The following is a 22,634-nucleotide window of genomic DNA, read 5'->3' as shown; positions in this document are numbered from 1 at the left end:
AAATAAAATCCCCATGGCAACTAAATGTGGATGGAGATAAGAGAGAGGGGAGGATTTATGCGTTTTCTGAGCTGTCATGCCCTAAAGAGCCTCCTCAGGCAAAGCAGGCCACCTGCCACACACTATATTAAACCAAAGTCTTCAGCCCTCTCTCTCTCTCTTTCTCTCCCCCTCCCTCCCTCCCTCTCTTTCTGTCTAATAGGCTGCTTCTTTTCCTCCAGAACACAGGCATGCAGCCGTTGGTCTAGGATAGAGACATGCTTTCAGTAAGAGCAGAGGAGGAACTCTTTCATCCAGTGGTTTACCCTTGTCATAACAGAAAAACACCAAAAGACGGAAAACCCGAGGTGATATAACCCAGACCAGTAACAAACCACAGAGCTATCGGTTCAGCTACAATCACCTTAAGAACTGTGCAGCAATTCACTTTTAGCATGTATCTATTAACCCTAAGACGTATTATTATTATATTTTATCATGATTTTAATTTAGTTTTGTTTTTTTTAAATGTCAATACAGAATTTAAATACCATTTACTCAAGTCATTAAATGTATAATTATGTAATTACATCTGATTAGTATTGCAAAACTAAATAAATAGATCTAAACTTTTAAAGGGCCCATACCCTTCATTTTTCTTGTATTTTATTCTTCTTCCCTGAGGACCACTTGTAACATTTATGTGGGTTTATGTCTTAATTCATTTATACTTGACCACTTTTCAATCCCTCTTTATCCCTCAGATCTAAACAGGCAGTTTTGGTTACTGTCTTTAAGACTGACATACAAATAAAATGTTTTTATTGGCTGCCCTATTTTGGGCTCTCATTCAAAAAGAAGTTCAGGCTCAAACACACCTCATATCTTTAACGTGAATGGGCAGAGCTAAACTGCTGTAAGCTGAGTATGTGAATATGCAGTTTTATCTATGTTTCTATGTTTATTTTTTTTTCCAATATATTAAACTCAAATTAAACACACACTTTCTAAGCCACTTATGCTTCTGGTTTGTGGGAGGAGCTAGAGTCTGTCCCAGCTGTCATTGGGCGGAAGGCAGGATATACCTTGGACAGGTCGCCAGTCCACTGCAGGACAGACAGACAGACATATACATTCACACACACATTCACACCTAGGGGCAATTTAGCATATCCAATTGGCCTGACTGCATGTCTTTGGACTGTGGGAGGAAACCGGAGTACCCGGAGGAAATGCACACAGACACAGGGAGAACATTCGCCCAGCCAGGAATCAAACCCAGCCCCTTCGTGCTATGAAGCGACAGCGCTACCCACTGCATCACCGTGCCTCCCCCTCAAATTAAACAAATAAATAGAAATCGTGCATTAAATTTTGCAGAACATCTGTTAACTTATTTTCACTCAAACATGCAAAAGCATGTCTTTTGACCAGGAGCGTTCAAACTCCTGCATATGACTGTACGTAAAGGTGCTGTTTTTGTGACATTAGAAAACCAATTAAATCAAAATTGGCTGTTTTTGCAGCTTAGTCTCCACATATGGACAACATGGACTAGAGAGTGAATGGTTAGTTTTTAAATTTAATAATGTTTATTTGTGTTTATATGTGTCTTTTATTTTAAAAAAAGCAGGAAAAATAGTTTTTTCCATGATATGAGCCCTTTAAGGGTTAACACTAGCAGTGCTGCTGTACTGGTGCAGTATCATTCTGATCAGCTGAAACAGAGAAAAAGGAGGAAAGACACACAAGAGAGAAAAAGAAAGAGACAAAAAATATGTATAATGTGTGCGTGTGTGTATGTGTGTCTGATGGAGGCAGACGGCTTAATCCTACTGTGTGTCTGGCTGTGTGTGGGGCCAGAGGTCCCATCAGGCCTGAGAGGGCTGGACTGGTGTATGTGTGTGTGTGTGTGTGTGTGTGTGTGAGCATTGGGCTCAGTAACGAGGAGAGAGAGGTGTGTGGCTGCCCCTCAGCCCCACTGAGGCCTCATGCTGGCCCCTCGCTGCAGGAGAGGTGGCCATCCCTCCATAGCCCTCTCCACACGGCCATTTATCTCCATTTCAGCCTGCCCCGTGCAGCCTGCTCAAACAGCACTTAAACTAAATAACCCTGCTGGAATTCAGCCCCTCTCTCATCAGAGCAGGACACCACAGCACATCAGCCGGCCCACGTTCGCTTCCCCAGCCTGACAGCGGGGCTGTGTGTGTTCGCCATCCCGAGGGACAAGGACAGTACATTCTGATACAGTGTAGGCACAACACAGACAAAATACAATACAGCCTACTGTTGCTGTCATAGCAAAACCCTGTATGTCTGAAACAGTGACTTTATAGAGGATGGAAAAAACATTCTGAACCTACTATCTATTGATGTAACTTTGGTTAAGTTTGCCTTTCTATATTTTTGCTGGTTAATTTGTCATAAAAATTTTATACATAAAGTAAAGGGCAGCTGGTGTTTTCAAATGATGTACAGCATTGTGCAAAAGTCAGAGCACCCTTCATTTATTTAATTTCTAGTCAAAACCACACCTCAAATGGCCACTTTTAATGGAAATGAAATAAATGAAGTGTAGTCTCTGACTTTTGCACAGTACTGTATAAAAATTAAAACTTCAAAAGTTATAAGGGTTTCAAATGATAGCGTGATGATACTGCAACATGTTGCTACAACTGCAATAAGTCTTGCAATGTATTAAAAACACACTGGTGATTCTTTGAGCCTTCATGATTAAAGGCTGGCTTGCATTTTTAACCAAAATTATTTACATTTGTCGGATTGCGTGAATGCCCTGACACATGAAAGCACCCACAATACACTCATCTTGAACATCTGAGACTGGTCAAGATGCTCAGAGCACGCATTTACTAGATGGCTTCTTTGTAAGACTTCTGTGAGTCAGTATTGCCAAGACCAATGCAGTAATAACAATAAACATCCAATATTTTGCAGCCCTTCCTATTCCAAATTAAGCAAAGCTTACGAAAGAATATCAGACTGGGTAAAGAATACTCAAGCAATCATACTGATTTCCCAATATTCCTATGATTAACGTTGTCTGAAGGATTTTATTGGACAGGGGATTGTGACAAAATCAATAGTTTCAGTTTAGAATGTATATAATATTGGTCAATAGTTTAGTGAACGTTTTAAAAGTCTCTCATGTAGTTTGGAATGAAGAGTAAAGGAAGTTGATGCCAGCATGTTGCACGGCGGCTTGGCAGCATTGGCATTGTGCTTCTGTTCGCTGGAATGCTTTCAGAGAGGGATAAAAGGTGAAAATCTGTTTAGTGGCATTATGCCACACCTAAAGCGTTAAAGCGTGAACTGGGTGGGTGGGGTGAGAGAGAGAGAGAGAGAGAGATATGATAGAATGGGTTAGGCACTGATGACAGTACAGGCAGATCCTCTGTTATGCACTGTGGCAGTTAGTGCATCAGGAGCGGAGGGTGGTAGTACTAATAGTACTAAATACACCACATGATGAGCTATTAGAGGAGGCTTTTTGTGAAAGTGATAAATAAATCCTCTTTAGTCAGTGTGACAGTAATCCCAACGCCCCTGTGCTTTCATTCCTCACCAATCCATCAACCAGCACCAGGGTATTAGCAGCACTGCATATTCCAAAATCTCTTTCATTCTACTGTACTGCAAAGGCACGGAGAACATGAAGCATTCCATAAATGAAACATGTCTTGAGAAACCGTCAGAATAACTCTCAGCGGAATATGAAAAGACTCCACTTCCCACAATGCCTTGCTTTAATAATTATGAGTTTGGGATCGGTGAGCAGGTTCCAAGACCATAAAGGGCTGCCTCTTTCTGCAGAAGGCCATCGTTTATCAGCTCTCTAAGCAATAAGGCTAGCCTTAATAAGCCTATTACATATTGGATTTTCCTTGGCATGAAATAAGTCATTTGAACTGCTGTTGCTCAGAAGCAATAATACTTGTTTTTGATCAATTAACTATGTCCTTGTGAAATGTGAGGAGAATTATTCACTCTGGTTTAAAAGTGCCACTGATGCAGTTCTGCTTCTCAGATTTATGCCAAATCAGTCCATTAAAATAAAAATTACTCTCGTGCTGCATTTTGTATTAGAAACAGGAAATCTATCTGCAGTCGCATCTGTCTGAAATCTGAAAATGGCTCATATTATACCAAAGCAAACAAACCGATTAAATAAATAATAAAAGCTACCATCAAGTTGGAACAGATGTCACTGAAGCCAAAGGTTGATGAGGAACTAGCAACTCTCAATTAGTTAGAGATTAGAAATTAGTTAATTGGCGCTTTTCACTGGTATATGAGAGCAATATATGAATATATCTTCATATCAATTCCATTACAATTACACTTCTGTACGACTACATCTATAGTAGCTTACGTAGAGTGTGCGTGTGTGTGTGTGTGTGTGTGTGTGTGTGTGTGTGTGTGTGTGTGTTTGAGAGAGAGAGCGTCTGAGTGTGGTCAGTGTGCGGTCAGTGCAGAGAAACAGAGCTCATGCCAGACTGTGCTGGCTGTCACAGCTGGTGTCATGTGAGGCTGAGCTGAGCTCTATTGGCTCTGTCTGGCCAGAGGGCAGGGCAGTGAGAGGGGGAGAAGGGGAGGAGTTACCATGGTGATGAGGTATGTTGTTGCCCTCCAAGGTGAAGTGTCTTGGGCCTAGTGGCTGAACAGGAGCTGGCATTAGCTGGCCTCTCCCAGTAAGGGTCGCTGTGGAGAAATGTGGAAAAGCTCTTAAACGCTATACTGCAACGAAGAGCCGGCCCGACCCTTCCCAACCTTCACACAACCACACAAACTTCAGCACATCAGAAACTAGACCTTACATCACACTTATCAATCAATGCAATTCACAGTAATGAACGACATTAGAATGTCTGTCTCGTTCAACCAGCTACAATTACGTGTGCATCTTTAAAAGAATATTTAGGCATTTTTCAACTTAATCTCTATCTGCTGAAAATGGTTGACTATCATGGACAAAAATTTCCTTGTACATAGAAAAGAACAGAAAAACTGCTGACTTCACACTCAGTTATACTACCATTTTGAAGCCGCTTTTTCTGTTCTTTTCTAAATACATGTATACCTGTCAAAGTCATTCTCCATGGCAATCCACTGTATGCTTTAGATGCAGGAGATTAAGTCGAAAAAACCCGAGTACTTCTTTAAGACACTGCAGACATCCTGGTAAAACAGTAGGCAAGGTGTTACATCATAAAAACATAGGCAATATGAAATGAGAGGTGGATGGAAATGGTAATGGTAATATGTGATAATGGTGGATTGTGCATGTAACCGAGCAGCTGAAGATGGACCACTGATTTCTCTCTCACCAGCTAACAGGACTAGTAAGAGCTAGTGAAATATGAAATTACAGAATATTGAATTTCACTCTTTCATCTCTTGATATAAATAGCAAAAACAACACACACTATACCCTGCAATTTTTTGCTTTTATAGCAATGATCTCTACTGGAGAAAAAAAAACCTAAATTGTACAATATGTTTGTTTTTTCTAATGTACAAAGTGCTTGTACATAATTAGTTCATTTAAAAGTACTTGAAAATTACGCAAGTTTACAGTGTAGGTGCGCAGACTGAATCAACGGCAGCCACTAAAATTTTTATTGGTTAATGAAGCCAGGAGTATTTTTCAAATCTGTGGTTTAACCGCAATAGATATCTTTGCCAAATTTTCCATTAGAGACACATGATTAGCGACCTGGACTCTTTTTGTTGCGTTGCTGTGGAGCTGATAGCAGTGGTGTAATTATTGAGCCTGCTCTCATCTCAGCTCGCTCTCATGTTTCTGTTACATGTATTCAGTCCCTGCACTCACACACTAAAGAGCTTTTATTGGTTAAGGGCTCTTCATGGGACGCTATGAAACAGCAGAGGCTCTTAGCACAAAGCTGATGTGTCGCTAAGGAAAGCTTTAACAGGGACAGACTGATATTGGTCTGAGGGAATGTTCCTCTGTATGATCACTCTTTCACCCTGAGATCAATGTCTTGCAATTTACAAACTTCTGCATTGCTACATGTCATTTAGCACAGTATGTTCCCCTCTAGGTACAAACAGTTCAATGTACTAAGCTTGTTGCACCAGTTTCAGGCCAAAACAGACCCATTCTGCCCATGGGTTCTGTACAAAACTGCCGCATGAGCCTACATGTGCTGTTTATTGGCCGTGTGCATGGCAAACGTGGGAGGATCTTGCAAAAACGAGGTGGAGATTATGGTTGTGCAGTATTACAGGAATAAAGTATCCCACAGTATTTAAAAATGGCAATATCTAAAAATGATGACGTGTCAACTGTCTATTCCATGTCTGAAGAGTCAAATAAACACACTTCACTCATTTATATTTTAGAGGGCTCACTGATTGGTGCTGTGGGAGGTCACCTATAGGCAGAGCCAGGAAAAACCTCTGAAAAACTAAAGGCCACAGCACGCTGAATGTGCTGAGACATGTACCATCACATAGCATTATGTATCAGAGCACTACTGTAGAATGCATGCAGTAAGAGCGCAAACTTCAGGTTTAAGTTCAACTTTACATTATACTCATAAATTTAATTAAATAAAACTTGCACCATCATTAATCACACTCACTGGCTGTTTTATAGCTGAAAGATATGAGGTAAAAAAGACTGCTGTAATGTTAGCTGAAGTAACAGACCATTACCATTTCTCTGTTTATCTAAAAGAATGACTTTCTTTCTCTGTGTAAACTTCAAGCCACATGTGACCTAGTGCGGCTTTCTATGGCCTCGATTTGGCTATAATTTCACAAAGTAATGGCAAAAGGGTGAGTAACATGCTGAAAAAACAGCAGAGTTGCCAAATGCTGGTGTGGAGTTTTTGAACATTGCAAGACAAGTGTGTGGTGGCCTTAACCATGATAGCAGCTCAGCGACGACTACACACACCACAGAACACAGTCGACTTTGGCTTTTACTTACTCACTCGACTTAACTCTATCAGATATTCTCTAAACCGTTAACATCAGTTAGCTGGAACCAAGCCTGTGTTGTACGGCACATTTAGCCAAAACACTACTACATATTACAAACACCGCAGAACAGGTTCGAAGTCAGCTTTCTGTCACTAACTTGACTCTTTCTTACCGTTAATTTTTATTATCTACACTTGTTTAAGCAGAGCACGAGTTAGTCAGAATCAGGTCTGTATTGTGGTGTGTGGCACTGTGTCTGTAGCCTGCTCACTAATCTAACATTAAGCTGGCTGATCAAGCTACAGATCCAGACCACAAGGAACAGGTTTAATTCCGTCTTTCTGTCCCTTTAATACCAGATGACATTTACTGAATGATGCCTTGAAAATTGTGCACTGTGTTCACCTATGTGAACTATGCTTTTAGATTTTTTTTTTTATTCTGAAAAAATGCAAAATGACATGACGGAAAACCGCCAAGCTTCACTTCTGACTAATAATGGCAGCAGATACAGCGGTTAGACAGAGTCATGAGACCCAAACACCGTTTAAACACTCAGGACCAGGTATGTGGGAAGACTTGGCGCAAAATATGCTACAACGTGGCCACGATACTCACACATGGTCTGTAGTATAGATTCACAAACTCTATTTTCTTAGCTTGAGTAAAATAACACACCTATGGAGTTTTGGCAGGAAAAACATTATTAATTCACTGTTAATAGTTAGTGGGTCAGGCTATATGAAGTTTGTGTGATAAGCTGCAGTCTATGGAAATAAAAGGTTAAATTCCGTTGCATGGTGAGCGCATACCACGGTTGATAAAGACACATTTTGTGTTGCGCATGTGTTCAAATGCAGATCTTGCCCAGATAGTGAGGTACGGGCCTGTTTCTCTAGTATCATCCTGAATGAAACTGCCTATATAGACACACACCCCTTCACATGCATATGTTGACACACACACTGCACAAACACACACATAAACCTCCACATCCCTATATGGGCTTATTTTGATTTTGTTGCAAGGCTGAAAGAGGCACTGTATATTGCAGACAGCGACAGAAGATTTGGTCCATTTTTCAAAGCCGACTACATTACCCCTGTAGCAGGCATTCTTTTGAAATCATACCCTTTTTTTCCCCCGCACATGTTGGGGAAACTAATCCGTGCCTGGTGCATTGTACTCCATAAAATGCTCCGATGTGGCCTTTCCTGCGATTTCCAGGGAATCGAGTGCAGTGATTGAAAACGTGTCAGCAGGGTCTGCTCGGCCTGCTCGTACAAACAGGCTTGCTGACCCCAGCGCTGTTCCAACAGTCAGCCCAACAAGCTCTGAATGCGGACTGAGTCGAATTCTAGAAGCTGGGCCGGGGGCCGCTGAGGCCCAACAGCATAGTCGCCCCAGCACATTCACACGCACTCATCGCTGAGCAGAGCACACACACACACTCACACCGCTGCTCAGCGGCTCACTAATAAGCGTTAGAGGATGGTTATCCGACAGGATGGATGTGTTTCTGAGCAGAGCGGCTTGCTCCACAGAGCAGGGAGAGAGGGGGGTGAGTGAGGGGGGAAAAAAGGGAGAGAGAATGAGGTCTGCAGGGGAGATGGGAGTGGATATTCTCCATCTCTGCTATTCTAACAGCATTCAGTGCACATTCTAACAAAAGCTGTGCGAGCTCACTGGGGCTGGATCACAGCGCCGTTAGGCCCTCACTGAGTCACGTCAGGTGAAAGGCCAAACAAAGTCTCACTCATTTTCACAAATAAAAGCATCAGTCAGGTGATAGAATCTAGCACCAGAAACTTCTAGTGCTGGATTACTGGACTGATACGAGTTGAAAAGGATTAACAATGCTGCTGAGTCAGCACTGTGTGAGCAAAACAATCCAGGAAGACAATCTGATTCAGATGCTTTATTAAGGCTTTTTACATCATTTTACACTCCTTTACGTCATCATTATGGAGATGATGTATTGTGGAAGTGAGGCTTGAAAGCAAACAATTAAAACATCTGCAGTGTGAAACTGGTTTAAAGTGCAAGCAACCACTTGCAACGTCTGTGTTGTGGTAAAACTAGCCACTTTTCGTCAAAACTGTTAAACTAGCTGCAAAAATGTTCCAACTTTTCAAACCTCAGACAAACTAGATCTCAGACAAACTAATATTGTGATGCATATCAGGTATTATAAATGTCTTCAAGTATCACAATATTATGCTTTAGCAATATTGTCAACCTCGTGTGCATTATGCTTTTAAATTACTGAACATACTAAAAATTTTGTATTACTAAAATACAAATATTTGACCAAGCAGACACTAATTTTGATTGGGGGCAAAAAAAAGATCAAGACATCCCTAGTTAAGGACACCCTCCTGCATAAAAGCAAAGGTGGTTTGGGGTGGGTAGAGTGAACTCTTGCTGGTGTCAGAGGAGACAAACTGACAGGATGTTAGCTCTCTAGGCTCTGCTCCTAAGCGGTGGCTTAATAAGAGTGGTCAGGCTGAAGAGGGGTAGCATACAGCCCTGAGCCTCAGGCATGTTTATTGGCCTGCTATATTGACTGCTGGATTGGGTGGAGGGGCCGGGTGCTCTGATTTATGCCGGCTTTTATCGATGTCATCTAGAGGAGCAGGGTGACTGACATTTACAGGTAAATCCTCCCATGTGAGAGTCCATTACAATAACACGGTGTCTACCCTCAGCCCCCAGTCCAGCAGGCCCTGGGTGACCACCGCCCTGCCACCCACCGTAAATCTACAGCCTGCACGCCTGCCACTCGCACTACACGCTTAATTCTGCGATGGCCTCAATACTGACCACTTTAAAAAAGGCTTCTGCAGAAGATAAACACTTTAAAACTGACACCACAGAAATGAAAGCTTCACACATAACTACTTCATATAACATAGAATGCACAATAAGCAGGCTGACTCAGTGTTAAGTTCAATCAAACAGTAGAATTATACAATCTCTAAGTGACTGAATGTTTGCATTTGTAGCTCATCAAAACAAGCAGAAAAACTCTGCCGAAAGTGTGGATTCTATAGTGTGGATATTTTATCACGATTTGAATTTCATGGAAATGTTGTTGTGCATAAAGTTTTGGTTTGCAGAAACTTTTACATTTGTGTTTTTAAACACACAATCACAACCACTTCCCCAATATACGTGTAGATAGGGAGGCTAGCCAAACGGAGGCAAAAAGTCAACGTTTCCTACCAAAGTCCGTATATGCTGACTTTACTCTGTTTGACTGAATAGAATAGCGAGATATGAACATTAATACAGTGATTTTTTTTTATTTACAATAGGCTGTAGAGAGACTGCATTGTCCTACTGTATACATCACTGCCTGGCTTTTAGCTTCAGTGTTAGCAGTGCTGCTCAGTTTCTCTTTGCTCAGTACTGTTATTTTGAATGAAACAGCTTTATTTGAAATTGTTAATGAACAGAGCATTTCACGTAGCACAGACCGAGTGTTTGCGTACAGTGTGGATACATAAATCATAGGCTTTGTCCGAATCAACAAAGAACAAGATTTCTAAAATCACACAGTGTATATGTGGCTTTAGAGGACAATCAACTACAGCTAAACCAGCCAAATAAAGGACTTCAGATGTAAAACTCCACAAGCCTCGCATGTGATTCCTGCTATCACTGTTACTTACAGCTGTACAGAAGTGCTTTTATGACGAGGAATAAAACCCACTCTTCTCCACTGCAGCGCTGCTCGATCAAAGGTACCTAATGGAGCATAGCTAGCTAATTCATGTCATTTAATTTAATATAAGCTAGGGTTTAATGATTGAACTCATTTGCACTAACAACTACTTTATCCTAAGTAGGTTACTCAGTACAGTATCAGACTCTGTAAAGGCGAGTACTAAAAATATGTACTCATGTTCGTGCTCGGTGTGAAAAAAGTGGTATTGATGCAGCCCTAGTCATTACATTTAAACAGCAAACCAAACAATAATAGTATCTCTAGATTTATAAGGGTTAACCTCAGGCTGCTGTTGCTTTGAGAGGGAACAGCTGCACACGGGCTGATCTGTACTTGTTCGGTTTGGTAGCTAACATTACTTGATAAGGCATGAAGGAAAGCAAATGGAAACACAAAGCTGAGTCTGTGATTGGCTTTCACACAGTTCCACAGAGCAGACACACAACTCATTTCTCTACACCACAGAGTCTGACAGAGATCCAACATATATATGCATCACTCAGGACTGCGCTGTGTGTTTGGGTGTTTAGACACCTCAGAGTGGCACGTCATTCAAATTTAGCTGTGTGCTCTTGAGTGTGTGTGAGGGGGCAGTGGTTAGAGGGTCTCTTGTTCAGTGCTGCTAAGCGGATGAATTATTAAGCGCATTCTGCTGCACCGCATCAAACACACACACTGAGAGATTCACTGCACCACAGTGACACAGCATCATGAGACCTGTACACATACACACACACAGCTCAGATATATTGCTGAGTGATTGGGAGGAAAGTCACCCTGAGATATATTAGGTTTTTATTTGATGCTTTGTTTTTGATAAATACTGCAATATTTTAATAACAAAAAAGGAGTTAACATATGTTTTACCCAGATAAACGATTCCCAAATGAAGCACAGTTATAATTCCAGGAATGGAAAGGGTGCATTTAGTTCAAATAAATATTACTATATATTACAATCAGAATATATCTTCCAATATATTAGTGATTCCCTTTAGTGTGATGCGGTAAATGATTTTCCTGTAGTAGTGGACAGTTTGTCCAAAAATTTCTATCACATTATAGACTGTAGTCCATCTGTTTCTCTGCCTTCTTTGTAAGCCCCCTTTTACCCTGTTCTTCCCTGGTCAGGACCCTCACAGGACCACCCTAGAGCAGGTATATGGATGATGGATCATTCTCAGCACTGCAGTAACCCTGACGTGGTGGTGGTGTGTTAGTGTGTGTTGCGCTGGTATGAGTGGATCAGACACAGCAGTGCTGTCTTCAGTGTCACTGCTGGACTGAGAATAGTCCACCAATCAAAAATACCCAGCCAAAAGTATCCTGTGTGCAGCATCCTGTGACCACTGATGAAGGACTAGAGGATAAACAACACAAACTGTGCAGCAACAGATGAGTTACTGACTCTGACTTTACATCTGCAAGGTGGACTAACGAGGTAGGACTGTGTAATAAAGTGGACAATGTCTTTTGTACTGTTTGTATGTTGTGTTATCAGTGCTTGTTTGTGGCATACTGGTATGAATGTTCTGACAAAACTCCTTAGGAAGAATTTCAAACAGGATAGCAGATGAACTGGTTGATCGGCCACTTTAGCTTGCTTTTTTCTTTTTTTACCAAAATTATTTAAGTTGTTTTTATTTATGTTGAAACATGTGAATACCTTGATTCGTTCAAACAATTAAAAAACATCTGCTGACTTGTCAGGATGCTCTCAGCACAGCTGGTGTAATGATTTCAATATGGTATCGAAAAAAAAACAAAACAAAACACATAATTAAAATAACAAAAATAATAAAATGCCGTCTGTTACTGGAAACCACTACTTACCACTGTTAAACTAGGCATCTGGGGTGCATTCTATCTATTATGTATTATTAGATTCTATTTTGTATACTTTGCATACTGTAAACTTCTCAGATCAGTATTGCGCAAACTAATGTCACAATCGGGGAGGCTCGATACCACTTTTTTGTCCGATACCGATACTGATACCACAACCTTGAGTATCTGCCAATATCGATACCAATCCAATACCATTTTTTTCCCTCTTAAACAACTAAGCTGTTAATAATACATTTGTCTAGATCTACTTTGCTTAATCCAGCCATCTAAATAACTAAATAACATCATACTCAAACTGTGAAACAAATAATCTGCTCCCCTAAAGAAAGAAATACATAGCCCACATAGCCCACAACATGACTCAGTTATGCAATACTGCTGTTTATTTATGGAAATTAATTTACTCAGATGCAAAGAAACACTTTTAATGCTTTACAGTTGCGAAAAATGATTGTTACAGGTTTGAACTTCCAATGACAAAGATGAATGGCATTAGGGGAAAAGATCTCTGAACTAAGGTCTTTTTTAAAGACTGGGAGACTATCCACGCTGCTGTTTGTATTGTGTTTCATCTCGTCTCAGTTTGCACAGGGTGATTCCAGCGTGCAGTCAGCACTCACAGGCACAAATCTGCAGCGCTGTCTCTGCTTTCAGCAGCAAGCAGTCAAATCCCAGCCTGTGTTTTAGTTCACATTAGGTGAATGACACTCACGCATATGCTTTGTTGAAAGTGCCAGAGGAGAAATGTGAATGATTCAGGCTTCAGTGTGTGTGTGATTGTGTGTGAATATGTGTGTGTGTGTTATCTCGCTGCTCATTGCGTAGGTGGGCGTACAGTGAGAAAGCAGAGCCTCAGTGGGCCTGTAGACTGACTCTCTGCTGTAGGGTATAGAGGGGAACATCTCTGATGTTATGAAATTGAGTGAAGTACTAATGACACCAATTCATCCACTACTGGAGCACTTAGTATATCATTGTTCTGATGCACTTTGAAAGCATTGTGCCAAATAGCTCAGCAGCAGCCGGTGTATGAGACAGTGTGTGAGCACTACATTACACACACACTAAGGCTGCATTCACAAGGACATTTTGATACATATCAAAATAAATAAATAAATAAACCATACTAATACACGTTGCTGGTTTGTTGTCGGTAAGAGAAGCAAATCAATGCCACCTTTTTACAGTTACATTTGGAAAGGTTTATTTTCAAGCAAACGCAAAAACACAGCATATTCATAGCTAATATACAGCTATACCTGAGGAAGCACTTACAGTCTGAAGAAAAAGAAGTTCTGGTAACATACAATGTTCAACAGTGCCTCATTTTAGCAAAAAATAAATTTTATCATCTCCTTGTAGCTAGTTAATGCGAGAGGTGTGCTACCCCAAACCAGCCTGAAGGGGCTCGACAAAATATCAGGTTTTGGGCCGGGTTTGGGCCAATTTTTCATGTATGCCTTTAGATAAATAAAAACAAAGCTGGCAAAAGGCGAACTGTTAAAATTATAATTGAGTTAGGGACGCCTTCATTGTGGAAACATTATGGCCTACTCGTTACATTAGAAAAAAAGCAGACTGATCACATACAGTGTAGACCTTGCTATAGTGTTTTGAGCTCTTATAGTATGAGAACGGGCACATTGGCACATTACCCACCTCTGATTGGGTCTCAAAGTTGCAAGTACAGGTTGGGTTCGGGTTTCAATTTAATGCGTGTGCATTAGTTCTAGCTATAGAGCTGAAATCAAGTTAGGCGCCTAATGAGCAAAAATGTATGTATTTTGTCCATCTGGATAGACCTGTACACACTAAGTGTGCCAATAAAAGGCTTGCTGTGAGCCTTATAAATCTTTGAAAATGGATTGTACAGCTTTATATCGTCTGTCTCGTATTAGCTGACGAGTACAATCTTTACAATGGACAACGAAGCACAATTAATTGTTCTCAGGGAAATCACTGGCAAGAGGTGTATATTAGACAGATGCCAAAATGTCCTTGAGAATGCAGCCTAATGCCATTTGTGATAAATATGGAAATTTATAAAGGCATATAAACAACTTTGCTGGGATAGTTAAAAGCCTTGAGGTGAAAATGAACACATTAAAATGGAGCACTGACCAAAATGGAAGATTCCAAATTTAGATTTTTTTCTCTCTACAGAAGAAGCCAGCGCTAAGCTTGGAAATGAGTTCCGCTTAAACACTTTGTAGAGGAGCTGATATGATCATTCAGCTTAATGTGTAACTCAGTGTAGAGATTCATTTGTGCTCTTTAAAGACAGAGGGATAAAAGGCAGAGCAAGTCTGCGTAAAAGGAGGAACAAATGATGGATAGATTGGAACGAGTGCTTGGGATGCAGTGTTGTGTCACCTGCAGTCAGACTGACCTTCATTTCTCCCCAATCAGGCTATTTACTCAGCGTGAACGCCTCTCTTTTACTGGAGTGGGACAAATTATCAGCACCATTATTCAACACAGACAGCAGGCCAATGTAAGGAGAAAGCCCTTTAGTCAGTACTAGGGGTGCGGGAAAAAATCGATTCTTAGATGCATCGCGGTGCCGACGTGAACGCTTCTGAATCGATTCACAAATGTCAAAAATCGATTTTCCAAATATTTAATTTATAACGTAATGTTGACGGAACGCAAAAGGCAGAACTTGGAAGTGTGGAAGTGCAGCGCCCGGACAGTCTGTGACGGCACATAACAAAAACACCACTGGATGAGTGAGAAATCCGACTGGCTCCCTCTGCATTAAAGCCAGTCACAACCCAAATGATAAGAAGAGCCATTTTGTCCTTTCAACAAAAATCAAACCACCTTGGGAGCCACAACATATAATGGCCAGTATGTCTCAGTATGTGTTAATGTCCTAGTATAGGCTAAACAATATAAACGAAAACACAGATTTAAACTTTGCCTACAGCCGCTTTCCTCCCATTTCCACCAGAAAATTTTTCCTCAAAACTAGAACAGTTTCTTGTAAAATGTCTCTCAACATTAGGTTGTCTTACGAGGCTGAAGTTGCTTCTCATTCTCCAGCTTCTTGTTCAAATTTACCCGTTCCACCTTAAATTCTGACTGAGGCGCCAAATGTAAATGCGGCACCATTTAAGGTGGAACAAGAAAATTTGGAAGAGAAGCGAGTTCATCTTTGCGACTTTTTACTGTTTGACAGTCTCTCGTTGCAGATTTAACGTACCAGGAAACCAACTGCGCTGCTTATAAATGTGAATAACGCATTGTTGTTATGTGACCTGCAGTCTGCACGCCAATTCACAGTCATTGCGAAACAGGGCTTTCGCGCTATGCTGCACACATCCCGTCTCAAAGATAATTTACTGACACAGCGATCCCCTCCCCACCCCTTTCTCTACAACGAGACCAAAACCACAGTTATAAAGTCACTAAAAATGGGTAGAATAGCTGTAACATGTGCTGTGTGGACATCCATTACCACTGGATCTTATTTCACCATAACAGCGCATTTTATCGCAGATGAGTGGCAGCAGCGTCTCGTGCTCCAAAGGCAGTGAATGAGAGCCTTCCAGTTCACTTGCCACATCACTTCCATTTGATTTATTAATAAAAGATATTGGAAGTAAATTCATTATGGATCATTACAAACACTTTGCTTTAAAACTACCAAGTCCTCACAAAGTGAGAAAATAGAAACGATGTATAGAAGATAATCGATAATTGTTTTATAATCGCATCGCAGCCTTCGGAATCATAATCGAATCGAATCATGAGGTGCCTAGAGATTCCCACCCCTAGTCAGTACCAAGCAAGCAGAGAAGATGTTCCTAACACAAACATAACCACTTCGGCTGCTGAAATCATGTATATTACATGGAACACACATGAATATTCATGATGACACAGACTAGTGAGCCAAAGCTTAGTTTAAGGTAAAGGACTGAGATACTGACACTATTAATCAAAACAATGACAAGTCAGTGCAGTTTCATTCACACTAAATTAACAGAATTCTCTGTCAAATTTAGACATCACAGTAGACCACCAAGCTGATACTTGCATGCCCTGTAGTTTTTGAGGGCTGTTGTTGAGTTTAGCACATAAGAAGGCTAAAATATAACACATACACTTAACCACAGGACTAACCCAGGGTTTCTCAATCCATTTTATGTACATACAGCACTGTGAAAAAGACACCACCCTTCATTTATTCTATTTCCAGTTTAAACAACCATTCATTTTTCAGTGTATTAGCTAAATTACCCTCAACAGCTAAATATAATATCAAATTCAGTTTCCATTCTTTTCAGAAGACTTGCTTTCAGTTTTTCAAAGAAATCTGCAGTGATATTTTTCTACATCTCCAAAGTTCAGTCTTAGAAGTTGGTTGTATTTTCTGCTTCTCATGATCCAAGTAATCTAAAACACACACAGCTACACATCCTTTCAAACCCACAGCCAGTTGCCTTCTCAGAATGGAAGGACAGACAGAAAGACCTGTGGATTTTTTCAGATCTGGAGTGGAGTGGAGCTTGATTTTCTCCTGAACTCCAGTTTTGGAAACTCATGTTGTTTTTAGTTATGTTCCTTGATCTTTTCCCTTCCTTACGCAAATGGATTATTGTATTTCTAATCTCCTCAGAATTATCTCCTGAATAATGTATAAATAAATGAAGGGTGGCCTCTGACTTTCGCACAGTACTGTATTACAGTTAAGTTTGTTGTTTTTTTTTAAAAAAATAAAGTTAAAACAGAAATGAAGATTGTATTTTATGATACTGTAATGACAATATGTTTGTAAGCCCTGTTGTCCCACAGTTTGGTGTAGAATGTGTTGACCAAAGTAGATTTTGTTCAGTAGTAGCTGATCCTGGATCTGTACTGCCATATCAGCTTTGGTTCGTATAGACCAGCGATTTAAATGAGCATTAAATATGTGAGAATTAGAGAATTATAAAAATACCAGTTAGCAGAATTTGGTGAGGGCCAATGAACCACTTCCAACGTTTTAATTTCATCAGTAATGATGATGGATAAATGTTCCAAGTAACCACAAGGCAATGGACGATAGATGGGTACAATATCAAAAAACTAATCTTCATATTTTGGAATATGTGAAGAAATGTGTTTATTGGGTGTTCTTTGTCCCAGTGGTCCCCCTCAACCTCCTATCCCAAAAGCTAAGCAGTTTCCGGGGGGGGGCCCTGCTAGCTGAACTCCTACAGCCCCTGCTGAGGTGTGCGGGTCACAGGCAGTGCTGCTCAATTAAGCCCCAGGCTGTTTGCGTGTGTGTACAGTAGCAATGTCTCCTCACATTCTCCATTATGTCTACAGTCCTCGCTGTCATATTTGATTTGCAGTAAGATGCAGCACGGGCAAGTAGATCTGTGCGACAGCCACCCACAGCTGGGGAGAGAGCTAGAGAGAAAGAGAGAGAGAGAGCAAGCAAGAAATGGAGATGGAGAGAGAGAGAAATAAAGATTTGCACAGAAGGAGACTGCACAGACTTTTGTCTTTGAAATGACTTCCAAGCGCTCCACCGCTACAGTTGTTGGCATTGTGCTGTTGCACCAAGGCCTCAGCATCCTATTAATGAGACCAAAAGAATAGCAATTATGCTCTATTACTTTAGAAAAGCACCGAAAGTAATTGATACACTGGAGCCTAGCCAAACAGCTTCTGCTCCAATTAGAGCATCATCTTCTACTGCTTTGTGTGAATATTTGAGGGCAAACATCTCACGCCATTTGCATGAGGTGTCATTTTACTGGCATTGATTAGAAACAGGGGCGAGCCTCAGCCCACATAAACAACACATAAAGTAAAACATCTGGCAATGCTTTTCAAATATTACGTATGTATTTATGCATTACTATGTTTATGCATGTCAATCAAGGGGAGGGATTTTTCTTTCAGCTGGAAACACACAGGGCACATCAGTCAAAACGTTCATATTTATGCATTTACGTTCATGGCCCAAAATATCTGTCACTGCATTCAAAATCATATTGTGGTGAGAGGCAAGATTATTAGGGACTGGGGGGTTTCGGAATGACAAGCTAACAAGCTTGAATGGGCAATATACGAGTACTGTAGGTAACGTACAGTATGTCATTACTGCAAGTGAATATAAATAAATAAATAAAAAGAAGATGAAGTGAAAGCTGGGATAGATGAGGTTACAAATGTTATCACACACTATTTACATTATTTTATTTGGTAATAACTTGTTGATTATGGAGTAGATTGAATTAATACAGACAAATACAGATGGCATTTTGTTGTTTTAGCCAATATTTCAAGTTTTTGAGGAAGCAAAAAGTTATTAATGGATAAATAATATACTGTAATTATCTATTTATATTAATTTTTTTATGTTATCTGCTTCAATCACTTGTGATCATCACATCTCAAATATGAGGCGCCCTGGAAATTAATTCAATTCTTCATTCTCAATGTTATACAGCTTTCACAGTCACTTTAAAATCATCTACGGCTATGTTCATCTTCATTATTACAGCTTTCTACAAAGTAGAAAATTAGATCAAATCTGTTAAGTGGTAGAGCAGCAGCATCTTAATAAAATCATTCATGGATAACACACATCTTCAACTGGTTTTATATTATTGAAAACAGATTTTCAATATATATTTTATATAACTGTAAGCAGATACATTTTTGGGCAGTAGCGTATATTAAACTCATAAATGAGTACAGAAATACATTTTTTCTGTGAGAGCAAGTTTCACAGCAACAATTCCACAAGCATTGCGGTGTTGTGGAGACCCAGAAGAGTAAATATGCATTGTTTACCCTAACCTGAAAAGACTGAAAGACAAAAAAATGCACTGAATAGGTCAGCAGAACATCGATTTTCAACTCAAGACATTAAACATCTATTATAAGGCAGTTAACCCATTTGCGTATGCAAATTTAACGCAGGGGATCGGTGTGAAACAGCAACGCTGACAACAAATAATTTAAATTTTACATGTAATTGCAGGTTTTTGATAATACTAGATCTGGCTCAGCAGAATACAAGTAGCCTAGAGGTCCAGAACAAGTCTCCCTGCTCATTTTGTTGACAACCTTTTAATAAAACATGCCACCTCAAATTCTTCGGAGACCTACAATTTCCACCCCCCCCAATTTGCATTGCTGGTAGCTATAGTTCTAAAAATATGCCAGGCAAGAGCTGCACTAACCACAAGGTCTGCAACTCACCTTAATTGTGGATTATATAGGGGGATTTAGAGAGAGAGAGAGAGAGAGAGAGAGAGAGTTGGTGGCCCAGGGCACAAAAACCAAGCAAACATGGCAGATCCACAAAGCTGACAGCTGCTTTGATGATTTGTAGAACTTTGAGGGCTTGTGTCAAAACAACATTCAGGACCAAGAGACAAACCTCTTTTGGCATCCAGCTTCCACTGTTTGTGTTTTATTTACACTAACTTTCCTCTAAAGCTTATCACCTGACAATTATGTAACACAGATACACACACATGCATCCTTGAGGCTGTTACAAACCTCTGCATGTTTGATCTCTGACACCTCAAATCAAGTTTTAAGCGCTAAACGGCACAGCTGTGATCAATTAGTGAGTGTGTGCTTGCTGTAGCCGCTAGTGAGGGAAGCTTCAGTGTTTGGCAAGCGCTGCTTGCCCTCTGGTGCAGGGTGGAGCGGGGCTCTAATGGGACCCAGACGCCACGCCTGTGCTTCCTCACAGTGCGTGTGTGTGTGATGAACTATGACTCTCTGAGTCTGTCTGTTGTACATACATGGGAGGGGCTGAGAGTAGTATGAGTTTTTGTGGTTCTTGTTTGTATCACATGTTACTTGTGCATATGTAATGTGACAGAGAGATAGGAAAGAAGTGTTAGAGAGTGTGTGTGAGTGAATGTATTTATCCACAGAGAGACAGTGTATCTGTTTATATATGTGAGTGAATGTGTGTACAGTACTGTGCAGAGACCATTGTTAATTTTTAATTGTTCAGTAAAAACACCCTTTTAGTACAAGTTATTCATTTTTGGTATTCATTTTAGATAAGTCATTAGGTAAGATAAGTCAAGTGAAATAAGTGAAATGGGACTTGTAACAACCATACAAAACTGTTCCTCTCAGATAAACAGCACTTAAAGCTTTCATCTTTGAGAGAGAGGAGAAAATCAAGCTCCACTCTTGTTTCAGATCTGAAAAAATCCACAGGTGTTTCTGTCCATTCTTCCACCGTGAGAAGACAACTCAACACTATGGGTCTGAAAGGATGTGTAGCTGTCAAGAAGCTGGTATTGAGAAAAGAAACTAGACAAAAAAAGAAGAACATCTGCAAATTAAACAAAGAAGCTGCTGGTGTTCTCAGAACAATGGACTGACAACTCCAGAGTTCATTACTGAATGTGTTTGGGATTATTTGAACTGTGAGCAGCAGAAAATGCAACCAATTTCTAAAACTAAACTTTGAAGGCTAGACTTTGGATAGACTTCTCTGAAAGCCTCAAAGCAAGTGTTCCAAAACAACTGAAGTTGTAATAAAGGCAAAGGGTAGACAAACTAAATACTGAATCATATGAAATAACATTTAGTTGTTGAGGCTATTGTGTAATTTTCTGTTAAATAAATATATGCTTTCTGCTGTTTTCCTGATGCTAAAAAATGAATAATTTGTACTCAGTGGCCACGCTGACTGGAAGTTAAATAAATAAAGGGTGGTCTAAAGGGTGGTCTCTGACTTTGGCACAGCACTTAACAGTTAACAATTTGGAATTAAAGATGGTTTACCAGTATCAATGGGTACTGGGTTGATAGCAGCAGAAAAAGCTGGATTGGAATAGAAAGAAATAATCAGATCCAATCCCATAACAAATCTATCACCATAGAAATGATGATGAGTGATGCACAATCTACTAATGACACTAAAGCTGGAATGAGCTGCTAATTGGTGCTGATTGTTTGCAACCTTGGTGTTCAAACAATGTGGTTGCATTCAATGGCATAATTAACAGAATACCCATTCTCCACAACACACTCCAAGTTTTACACTGTGATATCAACCAGTGTAATAGACTACTTTTAGATGTTCATATTACGTGAAGTAAGTCAATAAAAAAGCTAATTTTATAGCTTATTTTATATTGGATCTGTATTGACCTCAGTAAACACTCAAGGTTTCAATATCAGTATTGTAAAAGACATGATATTGTGCCACATTTCCGACAACAAGAAATCTGCAGATAAATGTACAAAATGATACTAATTTTCCAATTCACAACTTTCAAACTAGGAAACTGTACAACCAAACAAACAAACAAAAAACAAACAAACAAACAAAAAGATATTGATGTGTCCAGAATGATTCCAGCAAATTTGAATATGATTTTGTTCTTTTAATAAAATTAGTATCCAAATGGCTTCATATTAAAAAAATGATAATCAACAACACAGCAGATAACTTTACCAAAAAAGAAAACTTGTAAATAGATAATTACAGTATAATATTTACCATGTATTAAGTTCTGGTTTTCAAAATACTTCTAAAAATACCTCTTGGTGTCTAATTTATAATATTTAAAATGGCTGTACATAAAATAATACAAATTATTAACAAGTGTTTTTTGAACAGTAGTGTGTTTGTGTGTGTGTGTGTGTGTGTGTGTGTGTGTGTGTGTGTGTGTGTGTGTGTGTGTGAGGAGGAAAAACTCCAGCCTCGTGTGTCAGAGTGTTGACACAATGATGAGGTGGGCTGGCAGGCTCCTGACAGTCAGCCCTGAGAGACTGCAGCAGAGACGCGCAGATCACAGCCCTGACCATTAACCCTCCAAACTTAAACTACAGCTCTACATCACTCACACCTCCACACAATGCCATTATCCCACACCACACACAGCAATGCACAGTGAAAGACTCTCAGTATGTAGGCGGATTGCTTTTGCCAAACAGATCTCAGTAAAATGGAGAAACATACCATTACCAAAGCAAACTGACATGTAGAGTATCTACTCTTATAGGAACAGAACCCAATAAACAGTATTTACTAGCAAGCACTCCAGGTCTAGCAACAGGGGAACAGTGTGGTCTGAGGAAGTGCCTCCACTAGAGTTGTCACAGTAACAGAATATTGCATTAAA

At 40.0% G+C, this 22,634-nt stretch overlaps 1 protein-coding gene across 1 annotated transcript in view; it reads right to left on the bottom strand.

Annotated features, from left to right (window-relative positions):
* Positions 1–22,634, bottom strand: part of LOC118823793 (neuronal PAS domain-containing protein 3) — a 280,083-nt gene that overhangs the window by 214,652 nt on the left and 42,797 nt on the right. The window contains exon 2 of the mRNA XM_036593608.1: positions 4,600–4,698. Coding sequence (XP_036449501.1) covers positions 4,600–4,698 — 99 coding nt within the window. The remainder of the gene's footprint in view (positions 1–4,599; positions 4,699–22,634) is intronic.

Source organism: Colossoma macropomum, unplaced genomic scaffold (assembly GCF_904425465.1).
Source record: "Colossoma macropomum unplaced genomic scaffold, Colossoma_macropomum, whole genome shotgun sequence".
In the NCBI taxonomy this organism is placed as follows: Eukaryota; Metazoa; Chordata; class Actinopteri; order Characiformes; family Serrasalmidae; genus Colossoma; species Colossoma macropomum.
Note: the sequence above shows the minus strand (reverse complement) of the source record. Positions and strands in the feature narration are given on the sequence as shown.